The 12,716-nt window shown below is 41.5% G+C and overlaps 1 protein-coding gene across 1 annotated transcript; it reads left to right on the top strand.

Moving 5' to 3' along the window:
- The first annotated feature begins 6,400 nt into the window (after nt 1-6,400).
- LOC134473017 (endogenous retrovirus group K member 13-1 Env polyprotein-like) lies at nt 6,401-12,361 on the top strand. Its single transcript, XM_063236110.1, has 2 exons — nt 6,401-6,957; nt 9,849-12,361. Exon 2 carries the CDS (start codon nt 9,852-9,854, stop codon nt 11,934-11,936), a length of 2,085 nt encoding a protein of 694 aa, XP_063092180.1. The 5' UTR covers nt 6,401-6,957; nt 9,849-9,851; the 3' UTR covers nt 11,937-12,361.
- Nucleotides 12,362-12,716: the final 355 nt, after the last annotated feature.

Genomic DNA, 12,716 nt, shown 5'->3' with positions numbered 1-12,716 from the left:
GACTCCTCACAGCATAGAGTAGATCTTTATTTTGATACATGCTCAATACAGGCTAACTCCTCAGATTTAAGAAACCGCTGTTATTCCTTAGGCTAAGGAAGATTAGATTGGAAACAAAAATACCATTCTAATAATAAGTGTGTTTGCCTGGAATGGTGACAGGTTAAAAAAGCATTGCCTGCTGATAGAATTTTGGTGCGGCTGGAAAGATAAGTATGAAATTTAAAAGACCTTTATTTTAAGAATGTGGGGAGAGACCCCCCCGACCCTCTGGGGTCTGGCATTGTCTCCGGGGGCTGGCATTCTCTTTGTGGAACACGTGGTGTGGGGGGCATACATGTAGCTTAGGTTTGGGGTGGTGCCTAAGGGGCATTAGTGATGCACAGGTAGGCCATTGGTATTCATTTCGCACCACAGGTGAATTCCTAGGGGCGAGGAAGATAGAGCCCCTTGGTTTCACCTCCCATCCTCCTCCCAGCTACAGTGTCCGGCCTAGGGCAAGGTTCTTCACCTGCCTCCTTTGTCATCTATGTCCTGTGTCGTGGATTGGGGCGGACCCTAAGATAGTCTGTTATCCAAGCTTCCCTCTAATCCAGCCTGCCAGAAGGGAACTTGTGACCCTTTATGGTATCTGATTCTTGCTCTCTCTGAGCGAGAGTGGACATCAGGCTGTCAGATAAGAGTCCAGATAAGAAATGGGAACTGAATCCATGGTTTGTTTAAAATTCACAAAGGTCTGCATTCCCTCTGCACCCCTGTCCCACATTAAGATTCCTTCCCCAAGGCCGGCATTTCCATTGGCCCCTGCACCTGTTACAGCATATACAGGCGCCTGACTCCTAATCTCCTGCATGTAGTTAATGGTCCCCATCAGTCCTTCAAGCTGTAAGCCCAGATTTAAGCAAAGACTATCGCTCTGTGTTCCTCTTTCAATCTCTTCCCATCCCCTAAAGCTCTTCCCAAGCTTTAGGTTTCATTCGCAATAATTCTAAACTTAACACAACTAGCGCCCCACTTAGCCTGCTCCAGCCCTGTCCAGCAGTGAGAGGGGAAACCCTTCCTCTTTTTAGGTTCCAGTAGAGGCAGAGTGCTTCTGCTAACTGTATTGATGTGCTGACTGTCACTTCAGGTTCTCTGACAGCCTTCCTTGGAACTTTCTCTGTTTGTGCTGCTGGGTTACACCAAGTGTTTGATAGAACCAAAATGAATCTTTATGCACTTGGTTTTTTGATACCTGACCTCTTGTTTATCCAGGACAATGAGGCCCTGTACGTGTCCCTCCCGGCAGTTTTTCTTCTAGGCCTACGTGATCCATATTCTGACATGCTTGCTGTCTGAATGCTTTGAAACTATACACCACCAACACTTTTTTTTTTGCAAGTTAGTTCTCTTTACCAGCTCCTTAGCATTGGGGAAACTGAGGGAAAAAATTCTACTATATAATCAAAGTGGGAGAATATTGGGGCATAATTATACAATTAGTAAAGGCACGATTATAGAATAGCAAACGTATTATTTCATAGTCAAAGCTAGAGATCAGGGAGAGGCCTGTGACCATGCTCCTGCTGTCTGTCACATAGCTAGCCTGCTAACTTCAGTCAGCCTTGACTGTGTCCAGCTGCTTTTCTTCTGACAATGCTCTGGGCCAATTTGACTATTCTCCACTTATGTTTCCTTTAATTAAGGAAATATATTGCTTCTGACTGGCTTTCAGGACTTTGTTTGGAGCTAAGTAACCCAGCCAGAGATACTTTGTAACTTTTTCTTTTTATCGATATCAGGGATCAAACTCTCGACTGCCTGCTTGCAAGGCCAGCGCTTATGCTGCTGAGCTAAATCCCCAGCCCCTGATACTTTGTAACTTAACTCTGCTTGCTCCATTTGAACACCCACCCACCCCTCATCTCCAGGATGTTCCTATGTTATGATAAACAATTCCTTTTAGAGTTAGCTTACCTGAATATACATAACTTAATTCAATCCACATAACCGACCATCTAATGCCATCTACTTCCTGTTTTCAAACTGTATTTAAACTGAACCCAAAACTACTTCAGTGCTGATGATTTGCAACTGAGACTCCCATCAGTCCACCAGGGTAATAAACAAATCACTTTCCAACTCCTCGGTGCAAAGTCTTCCATTCCGTTTCACACTGGTTTTTCTGTGACACAGCGCTGAGGAGACAGGCACAGATGAGATACTTGGAGGAAGTCGCAGAAAGACAGTGCAGGAGCACCTCCAAGGATCCATCTGCTTTTTTAGAAATGATACAGAAGATATCTGAGGAAGGGTCTCGGCTACTCTGATAGGTCACCCCCAGGTAGTCCTTCCCCAAGTCCCTTCTTCATAGCCCCTCTGTGGTTGTATCACCATTTTATATTAAATCACTAGAGAACACATTACATTCTATCCTTCAGCCCTGAGTCAAGTAATAATCTATAATTACAATTCATACATTGTACAATTTTTGTTTCTCCTAGGTTTACAAAATCTCTATTCCCCATTGGCTCTTTGTGTGTGTGTGTGTGTGTGTGTGTGTGTTTTACTAGTGATTAAACCCAGGCCTTGTCACTAGGCTACATCCCCAACCCTTAGTGACTTAGCAAGACTAAGTCACTAAGTTTCTCAACCTGGGCTCAAACTTGTGATCCTCCTGTCTCAGCCTCCTGGAGTATTTGTATAACTGGCGTGTACCACCTCATTTAGTCCCTCTATCTTGAGTCATTGTTGGTCCTAAACTCTCCAACACAACTGTCAAATTCCCCCAAATGCCGCTTTCTTTGCAAGCATCATATTAGGATGTCTGTTGGAGAATAAAAAAAACAGAGTGGTTGAGGGAAACAACTACGGAACGAAGCAAAAGGTGGTAGGGAGAAGATCCAGGGTGAGAGGGTTTGAGAATTTTTTAGTCATTTGGGCAGGGAGACATCAGTGAGAGTAACCAAAGAGGGGAGAAGATGGAAAGGATGGAGACATTTGGGGGAAAATGGTTCCAGGCAGAGGGAATAAATCCAATATCCTGGACTTATTCCCTTTAGCATGTTCTTCACACAATTATTAGAATTATTATTCCCTCTAGAATGTTCTTCATGCAGTTATTAGAATTCTCGTACGTAGATTTTACTGTCCCTGACACTCCCCGCCTCCCCATGTAAGGGTGCCCCAACCTCGCAGGCTCCCATCTTCAAACTTTAGTTATGACTGATGTGTGTTTTGTACCAGTCCCTAAAGAGTGGCCCAGACACACTGATACTACTTACAAAGTATTTTAGTTCTTTCTTTCCTGATAGTCCCACTGATGGCCTATCCGTCCTATGATATTAGAGGTTGTAGGTCATCCAGACTATAAGGGCATCCGGAGACCATCTAGGATAATCTTATTTTACTCTTACTGAGGCCTCAACTAAGTGACTTTTCTGAGACTCTTAAATCTGCCTCCAGTGCGGCAAGCAAAGCTTGATGACGCTGGGCATTCTCCTCTCCTGACTCCAGGCCATTTTGCCTGCTGCTCATTGACAAATGCTTCTCTCACTCCCACTGCTGCTCACCCACCCCACAGCATCCTCCGTGGCTGGCATCTCCCCGGCTGCTGACCCAACTTGGTTTGCAGTATCAGAAGTGAACCTGACCCTCAGGTTATATCAGCCTCCTTGCATTGCACTTTGCACATGCTGTGTTCCCTCGTGCCTTTGTGAATTTATATTCTGCAAAATAATCTCTCTCTCTCTCTCTCTCTCTCATTCTCTCTCTGTCTCTCTCTCTCTCTCTCTGTCTCTGTCTCTCTCTCTCTCTCTCTCTCTCTCTCTCTCTCTCCAGTTCAGGTTTCTGTCTTGGCAGAGATCAGAGTATCTCTTATTAACATTGCCTGTCTTATCCTTCAAGCCCCTTCCCAGCCATGTTTTCTCTGATGGCTGGAGCAGGTGTGTCTGCCCATGTTCACATCTCCGTCTTCAGAATGATCTGATGTCATGGGCAGGTCGTTCCCGACTTAGAAGAAAAGAAACAAAGGTGGAGAGAAGTAGGAAGAGGCTTGGCTAGGACTGGACCCACGTCTGCCTGAGCTCTTGAGCATTGTACAAGTCCATATCCTGACCAGCACATAGCAGATGTTTGGAAGTGTTAGCTGATCTGTTTTGTACATGTTCCTAACTTGTCACATCTGAGGTTTACAGAGCAGAGTGGGAGCAGGAAGACCCACTAAGTAAGGGCTCATCATATGCCAGATGCAGAATCCTGTTTGGTATTGTGAAGAAACACAGGAGACACAACCCAAAGAATCAAAAGTGGTTGGCTCTGGGGAGTGAAACTCAGAATGGGGAGAGGAGGCAGGAGATTTATATTTGTATTACAAGCCATGTAGTACTGTTTGATTTTAAGTATTGTGTACAATATAGCATGGGTATTTTGATAAAAATGAGAGCAGATTTAAACAAATTGAACAATGAATCTTAAAAATTCTTTTAGAATCTTCGATGTGGAGAGATGAAGGTAATATATGGCAGTAGCTGATTTATAGGTTTCGTAATAAGAATTAAACAACAGGGGCTGGGGTTTAGCTCAGCGGCATAAGCGCCTGCCTTGAAAGCAGGCAGTCGTGAGTTTGATCCCTGGTACCGATAAAAAGGAAAAAGACAAAAAAAAAAAAAAAAAAAAGAATTAAACAAAATAAGACATTTAAATTGGATGTGTTAGCACATGCGAGTAATCCTAGTACTCTGGGAGGATGAGGCAGGAGGATCATGAGCTGAGCCTGTTGCAACTTAGTGACTCAGAGAGAGCCTGTCTCAGAATAAGAAGGGCTAGGGTTTTAGCTCAGCACAAGTGCCTTGGGTTCAATCTCCAGGACAGAAGGGGTGCGGGGGGGGGAGGGCATTTAACATGTGCTTGACCTAGAGCCATCAGCAAGAATTATTATAGCATGAGGCAGACATGGGGTCAAGGTGCATGATGGGATCATTAGACACAAAATATTTCATTACAAGGACAGGCTATGTTAATAAGAGGCCACTCTGGTCTCCGCCAAGATGGACGCACACCGTATCTCCCTCCCCTGGACCCTTCGACTCCCTTTTCCCTCCCCCTGCTCCAGAGTTTTCTTTCAATTTAATCCATTCAGAAGAATAATTAGACCCATCAGCTTCCCAGATCACCCTCAGCACAGCTTTTCTACCACTCCCTCCTCTAGCCTAACTCTTAACTCTGAGAAAAGGGAGCAATCTTTTACAGTTGAGAGTGAAGAACAATTGCCTACTGCCCTGAAATGTGGTAGTTTTCTAGGCAAGGCAGTTTGGAAGTATTGAGTCAGATTACTGAAGTCTCATTCATGCATGCACGGAATACTTATTTATGGCAGTGCGGGGGCTCTCACCCAGGGCTTTGCCATGCTAGGCAAGTGGTGTAGTACTGTGCCAGCCAGAATCCATACTTACTGCATGCTATGTGCCAGGCCTGGGTCTAGGTGCCGAAGCTGCAGTGCTCAATTAACTCACCTCAATTAACCTCACCTGTGCTACGCACAGGTCATTCTCAGCCTCACTGAAGGCTGCCTTGTTTCTCTCCCTGAGGCTCTCTGGAATCCATCCTCCACTCCCACTCCATGATGTGGGACATCTTGTTGTGCACACTCTGAAACCTACCTTAAGTGAACCTTGAGCCAAGGAGACCTCCGATAATCAGATTACCACCTCCACCCCCCAGCTAAACCAGATGTCCCGGCCCAAAGAAACTCAAGAAAAATAATAATAATGAGGTGAAAAGTTATTGTCCATCTAGAAAAATCAAGAGGATCCCCTGAAAAACCATTGGACCTAACAGGAATTGAGAGGACTGGATGCTTCCATTTCTAACCTTGGAATTTTGTTGTTTTTATGAAAAGACCTTACTATGTTGCCCAGGTTGATCTAAAATTCCTGGGCCCAAATGATCCTCCTGGCTCAGCCTCCCAAGCAGCTGGAAATAAAGGAGTGGACCACTATGGTCAGCTTAGAATTGATAGGAAATTTAATAAAGTAGGCCTTCTCCACATCCAAATAGAAAATATAAGGTGAAAATATTGCATTTGGATGATAATAAAATCTATAAAATACTTAAAACTTGGAAAGAAATGAGTAAGGCTTTCGCCAAAGACAAATCTGAGTAAACAAACATAACAGGTTACTAAAAATATTCAATACTGGAAATGTGTCTGACCTCCTAAAATGTTAGTTCCCGATAAATTAGTTCTTGTCAAAATCCATGATTTGAGGATGGACAAGGTGGTGCACACCTGTAATCCTAGCACTCAAGAGGCTGAGACAAAAGGATCTTTGCTAGTTCAAGGCCAGCCTGAACTGCATAGTTGTGGGGGATGAGGTGTCACTTTGTAGGCCCAACCCCCCCTAACCTGCAATTTACAATAGCCGCCCTGGTATGCGAGAAGGAGGTAGAACGGGAATGCCCGTTCTCAGTGAGCCCTCACCCTCTGGAATCCATACTGTGAGCTGGCTTTGTTTTGCAGAAGTCTTGAGGAAGTGGCTGGCCACCCTTTGTGACACTAACAGCAGACAAATTAACAACATTCTTGAGCTAATGAATTTCTTCCTGGGCTAGAGAAGTTGTGAGAACTGGTTGTGATTATTTACTTCACTTAGATAGTTTTAGAATAAACATTGTAGTCTGTCACGTTGTAGCTTGCCACAAAGAATGCCTTTTCACTACTTAATTATCTGGGCTCTGTGAATTGATCGGGTTTACTATATATGAATCCTAAAATAAAGATTGTGCGTACAGTGCAGTGCAGTGCAGTGTAACGCGGTGCAGACAGCAAAGGTGTCTCTCCTGTCTTTCTTTTCCAAGCGCTGTACCCCCCGTGTCCCGACAAGGCGTGCGTGTTTACCTTGCCCGGAGTTCAGAGTGCTCTAGACACTCACGACAAGTGGCGCCCGAATTCAGGGACTCCGAAGGTCGCTTAGGAAGGTAAGTATAATTTTATTACGGGGAAATGGGACAATCTGCTTCCTCTCCTTTCTTAAAAATTCTTAAACATTTATTATCTATATATGGCATATCGCTCAGGTCAGCTGACTTGGATATGTGTATTGATACAATTAAAGAATATAATCCTTGGTTTCCAGATGAAGGAACTTTGGATGTAGAAGTATGGAGGAAGGCAAGGGTTAGTATAGAAAGGGCTATGCAACAGGAGGAGAAGATTCCTTTACGTTTTTGGGCTATTTGGTCGGTTGTGTACTCTTTATTAAAAGCTATGGAAGATGAACATATTGTAGAAAATCTTCAACTAGAAATTAAGCCAGTTATTCAGGAATTGCCCCTCACAGAGGAGGAGCAGAATGTAGTTCAAAATGACGCTATCGCTTTAAGTAGTGAAAAGGCGTCCAAACTAAAAGTAAAATCCACTACAGCCGACTCAGCTTTAGCTGCCGCAGCAATATCAAATTATGACAATCGCCCAATTTTACAGGCTATACAACATTTAACACAAGAGGTGAAACAACTCTCCGTTAAGCAAAACCCGCCTATAGTTCCCTCTGCACCTCCTCCATCTAACCCTAATTGGAGTAAAGCCAAGCTAGCTTTGGCTGATCTACCAAAATTAGGGGATTCTGATGAGGAAAAGCCTGCCTTTGCTTTCCCTGTAATCAGGCCTCAGCCAATAGATGGAGAGGCAGTTCCCCCTAGATGGGAAGCATTTAATATGGATGATTTAGCAAAATTAAAAAAGGCTGTAACCCTTTATGGCCCTCAGGCTCATTACACTAGAGAATTAATAACATCGGTAGCAGATCACTATGGTAATCTTGCTCCTTATGATTGGAAAGCCTTGGCCAAAATTCTTTTAAAGGAGCCAGAATATTTACAGTGGCACATGTGGTTTATGAAAGGTTGTGCGAAAAAGGCAAGACAAAAATGCTAATATAGTGATAGAAATGTTTTAAAAGATATTTTAAAAACTTTACCTCAATATTTTTCTCCGTTTGGACTTGTAATAGCACAGGATAAAATTCAAAAGGAAGAAGTTAGTCATTATTTGGGATATATTCTTACTAGACAAAAGGTGATTCCACAAAAAATGTCTATTAGGAGAGATAAGTTATCCACTTTAAATGATTTTCAAAAATTATTAGGGGATATTAATTGGCTTCGTCCCACACTAGGTATTCCTACCCATGCATTACAGCATTTGTTTGCTACTCTACAGGGCTCTTCAGATCCATCCAGCCCTCGTTCTTTAACAACAAAAGCCGAGCAAGAATTACAGTTTGTAGAACAACGAATTAAGGATGCATTTTTAATTAGGATTGATCCTAAATTGCCTCTAACTTTATATATTATTAATACTTTTCAATATCCCTCTGCAGTTTTAGGTCAAAATGCTATGCCAGTAGAATGGGTATTCACTAAAACTAAGCAATCTAAAAATGTTATGCCTTATATTGACATGATTGCAGCTTTAATTATGAATGGTAGAGCTCGTTCTATAACTTTGATAGGAGAAGATATAAACAATATAGTTATCCCTTTAACTAAGGAACAATGGGAATATTTGTTGTCAATTACTGAAACCTTACAAATTGCTTTAGCAGATTTCATGGGAACTTTTTCATATCATTTTCCTAAAAGTAAATTATGGGATTTTTTTAGACGTCAACAATTTGTGGTTAATACCTTATTAGCTGTACAGCCAATTCCACAAGCTTTGACTATATTTACAGATGGATCTAAAAATAAAGCTGTATATTGGACTCAAAAATCTTACTGGGTACGTCAGACAAATTTTAACTCTGTACAACAAAATGAACTTTTTGCTATATTACAAGTGTTTTTAGATTTTCATAACCAACCTATTAATATTATAGCCGATTCGGCCTATTCTGTTGGAGTAGTGACAAATATCTATTCAGCTGTGTTATATTCTAATAAGCCTGCTTTATTGTCTTTATTTCAAAATTTACAAATACATGTTCAAAAAAGAAATCATTCTTATTTTATTACTCATTTACGTTCTCATTCTCAGTTACCCGGACCATTAGTATCAGGTAACAATACAGTGGATTCCTTAGTTATGTTCACCACACCCGTTGAAGAACATCAATTTAATCATGCAAATGCAGGACATTTGCATCTTAAATATAAGATACCTTTTACAAAAGCTAAACAAATTGTAAAAGCCTGCCCTATTTGTAGACCATTACATTTAAGAATTATTCCCGCAGGTGTCAACCCTCGAGGAACTCAACCTAATGAATTATGGCAAATGGATATTACACATGTACCTTCTTTTGGTCGGCTTTCTTATGTACATGTAGTTATTGATACCTATTCTTCATTTCTATGGGCTACTGCTCAACAGGGAGAATCCACTAAAAATGTTATTGTACATTTATTGGAGACTTTTGCAGTTATGGGAATTCCTTCTAAAATCAAAACAGATAATGGACCTGCTTATACTAGCAGAACATTTAAACAATTTTGTGATCTCCATAATATTATTCATATTACAGGGATTGAATATAACCCCCAGGGTCAAGCTATTGTTGAAAGAGCACATGGCACTCTTAAGTTGCAAATTAAAAAATTAAAAAGGAGGAGTCAGGAGGATATTCAGATACCAATACTGTTTAAATTGCAAAACAGTCCAAAAACATTACTGCATCAAGCATTGTTTATTTTAAATTTTCTCAATTTACCACAAGGTGAAATATTAACAAGAGCTGAAAAACATTTTGAACAGCAACAACAGCCTTTTGTGATTAATGAACCTATTTGGACTAAAACAGCTCCAGAGGCTGAATGGGAGAGGGGCACATTGCTCTATAGGGGGAAAGGTTTTGGTTATATCTCCACAGAAAATGGAATTCAGCAGTGGGTCCCTGGACGATGGATCAGGACCCGCGTCTCCAGATCCTGTTCACCAGCCCCGGAGACAACTCCCCAAGGAACCGGAACCGTGCCTTCAGAAGCGAGCGCGAAACCAGCTAGAAGCTGAGGATGCTGAGTTTGTTCCTATCGCAGCCATGGCCAGATTACAGCTAAGAAAATCCCGCCGCTCACAGCGACCAAATTTAAATCCCCTCCCTACATGGGGACAATTAAAGAAATTGACCATAGAAGGGCAACGGCTTGTCCTTCAAGCAGGAAAGCCTTTAAACCCCAAAAACTTGTTTTTAGCTTTATGTGCCTTGCTCACTGTTGCGTCGGGGACTGAGGTACCTCCACATTCGTACTGGGCATATATTCCAAACCCCCCTTTATTAGAACCTGTAAAATGGGGAACTAGTGATATTTTACTTTATACCACACCTAGAGAAATTTTGTCAGCACCGTGGGCTGATTTAACCCCCCACAATCAAGATGATGGGACACTATTCAATTTTACTTATTATGGTAATCAAAGGCCTATTTGCATTGGGGAACCGCCTTGCATCCCTCTGGGATGGCAGTATTGGATTCAACATGGAATAAAAGCAGGCAACAAAAGGACAAGGCTTCAAGCCTTGGCTGCTCAAACCTTTAATGTTACCTGGAGAAATTTAACAGCACCTGATACAAATACATTTCCTGTATGCCCTGAATTCACTTATAAAAATATTTCTTATAATCCCATAATTTGGCAACTATGTATGGGAAAATTTGCTAAAAATATTGATGGGTATATTATTTGGGGACCATTTGGAAAATTCGTTAATGGATGTGCTGAATGGAATGAGACAAGATGTAATCTCTCTGTTGTGTATAGTCTTCCAGATCCAAAGAAAATAACTGACGGAGCTCCTATATTTCAACAAAAGACGGCTCTCTTGTGGTGGGGAGATGGTGGAATCGCTAACCCTGCTGTTGCAGCCGAAGAATACCCTCATCACCTTCAAAATCATATTTGGAAGATCCCAGCCGCTATGCAACCTGTAACCTTGTACAATGTTTCATATTCAGGGACTAGTCGATCTGTATCTACTACTTATAATTTTACTAGGTTTAAAATGTATAATATTACTGTTTGTGCACCTCTGCCTTATGTCTTTTTAGTGGGAACTTTTAATTTTACACATTTTTCTTGTACTTGTTTAAATTGTCAATTGTTTACATGCTTAAATAACACACTAAATTTCACTAAGCCTTATACAGTTATGCTGTTACAACAAAAAACTCATATTTGGTTGCCTGTAAATTTAACTCGACCTTGGTCTCAAGACCCGGTAATTTCTGTTACTACTGAATTTTTTAAACATCTGTTAAAACGTACAAAAAGATTTATTGGAATAGTGGTTGCTGTACTGTTAAGTCTGATAACTGTAGCCTCTCTAGCAGCAGTCTCAGGAGTAGCTTTACAAACCTCTTTGCAAGAAAAACATGTTGTCGAATTATGGCATGAGAATTCTCATGAACTTTGGTTAACTCAGTGGCAGATAAACGCCAGACTACAACAACAAATAGACCTCCTTAAACAAACAGTTGAATGGATGGGTAGAAAAATATTGGCTCTTCAGCATCAAGTGTTTTTAAAATGTGATTGGAATTCAACTACTTTCTGTATAACCCAACGACCTTATAATCAGACAGAACATGAATGGGAAATGATTAGAATGTATTTAAATGGAAACACCTCTGCCCAGGAGGAAATAGAATCTTTGCATAATCAAATTGACAAGGATTTTGCAAAGCAAAATGATGATGAATCTCTAGCACAATTCGCGCAATTGCTTGCTCAATCTTTGAAAGGATTAGATTCCAAAGGAATCTGGCAGAGCATTACCCACACTTTTAGTGGCATGGGACTTAGTTTAATTATAGTTCTCATTGCCATAGTTCTTGTGTATTTTTACTGCATAAGACGAAATGCTATTAATAACCTGATCTTATGGAAATTGTTGTTAAAAAATAAAAAGGAAGGAAGTGTGGGGGATGAGGTGTCACTTTGTAGGCCCAACCCCCTCTAACCTGCAATTTACAATAGCCGCCCTGGTATGCGAGAAGGAGGTAGAACGGGAATGCCCGTTCTCAGTGAGCCCTCACCCTCTGGAATCCATACTGTGAGCTGGCTTTGTTTTGCAGAAGTCTTGAGGAAGTGGCTGGCCACCCTTTGTGACACTAACAGCAGACAAATTAACAACATTCTTGAGCTAATGAATTTCTTCCTGGGCTAGAGAAGTTGTGAGAACTGGTTGTGATTATTTACTTCACTTAGATAGTTTTAGAATAAACATTGTAGTCTGTCACGTTGTAGCTTGCCACAAAGAATGCCTTTTCACTACTTAATTATCTGGGCTCTGTGAATTGATCGGGTTTACTATATATGAATCCTAAAATAAAGATTGTGCGTACAGTGCAGTGCAGTGCAGTGTAACGCGGTGCAGACAGCAAAGGTGTCTCTCCTGTCTTTCTTTTCCAAGCGCTGTACCCCCCGTGTCCCGACAAGGCGTGCGTGTTTACCTTGCCCGGAGTTCAGAGTGCTCTAGACACTCACGACACATAGTGAAACACTATCTTAAAAAGACACACCACAGGGGCTGGGGATTTAGCTCAGCGGCATAAGCACCTGCCTTGCAAGCAGGCGGTCCTGAGTTCAATCCCTGGTACTGATTACAAGTTAAAAGTTAAAAAAAAAAAAGACACACCACACACACACACACACACCACACATACACACAAATCCATGATTTGTTTTATATAGTACTTGGTCTGAAGATTATCTGAAGAGGGGCTGAGGATTTAGCTCA

Source organism: Cavia porcellus, unplaced genomic scaffold, assembly GCF_034190915.1.
Source record: "Cavia porcellus strain 051 isolate PalLab524CR breed Dunkin Hartley unplaced genomic scaffold, mCavPor4.1 scaffold_25, whole genome shotgun sequence".
In the NCBI taxonomy this organism is placed as follows: domain Eukaryota; kingdom Metazoa; phylum Chordata; class Mammalia; order Rodentia; family Caviidae; genus Cavia; species Cavia porcellus.
This window is presented reverse-complemented; position numbering and strand designations above follow the sequence as displayed.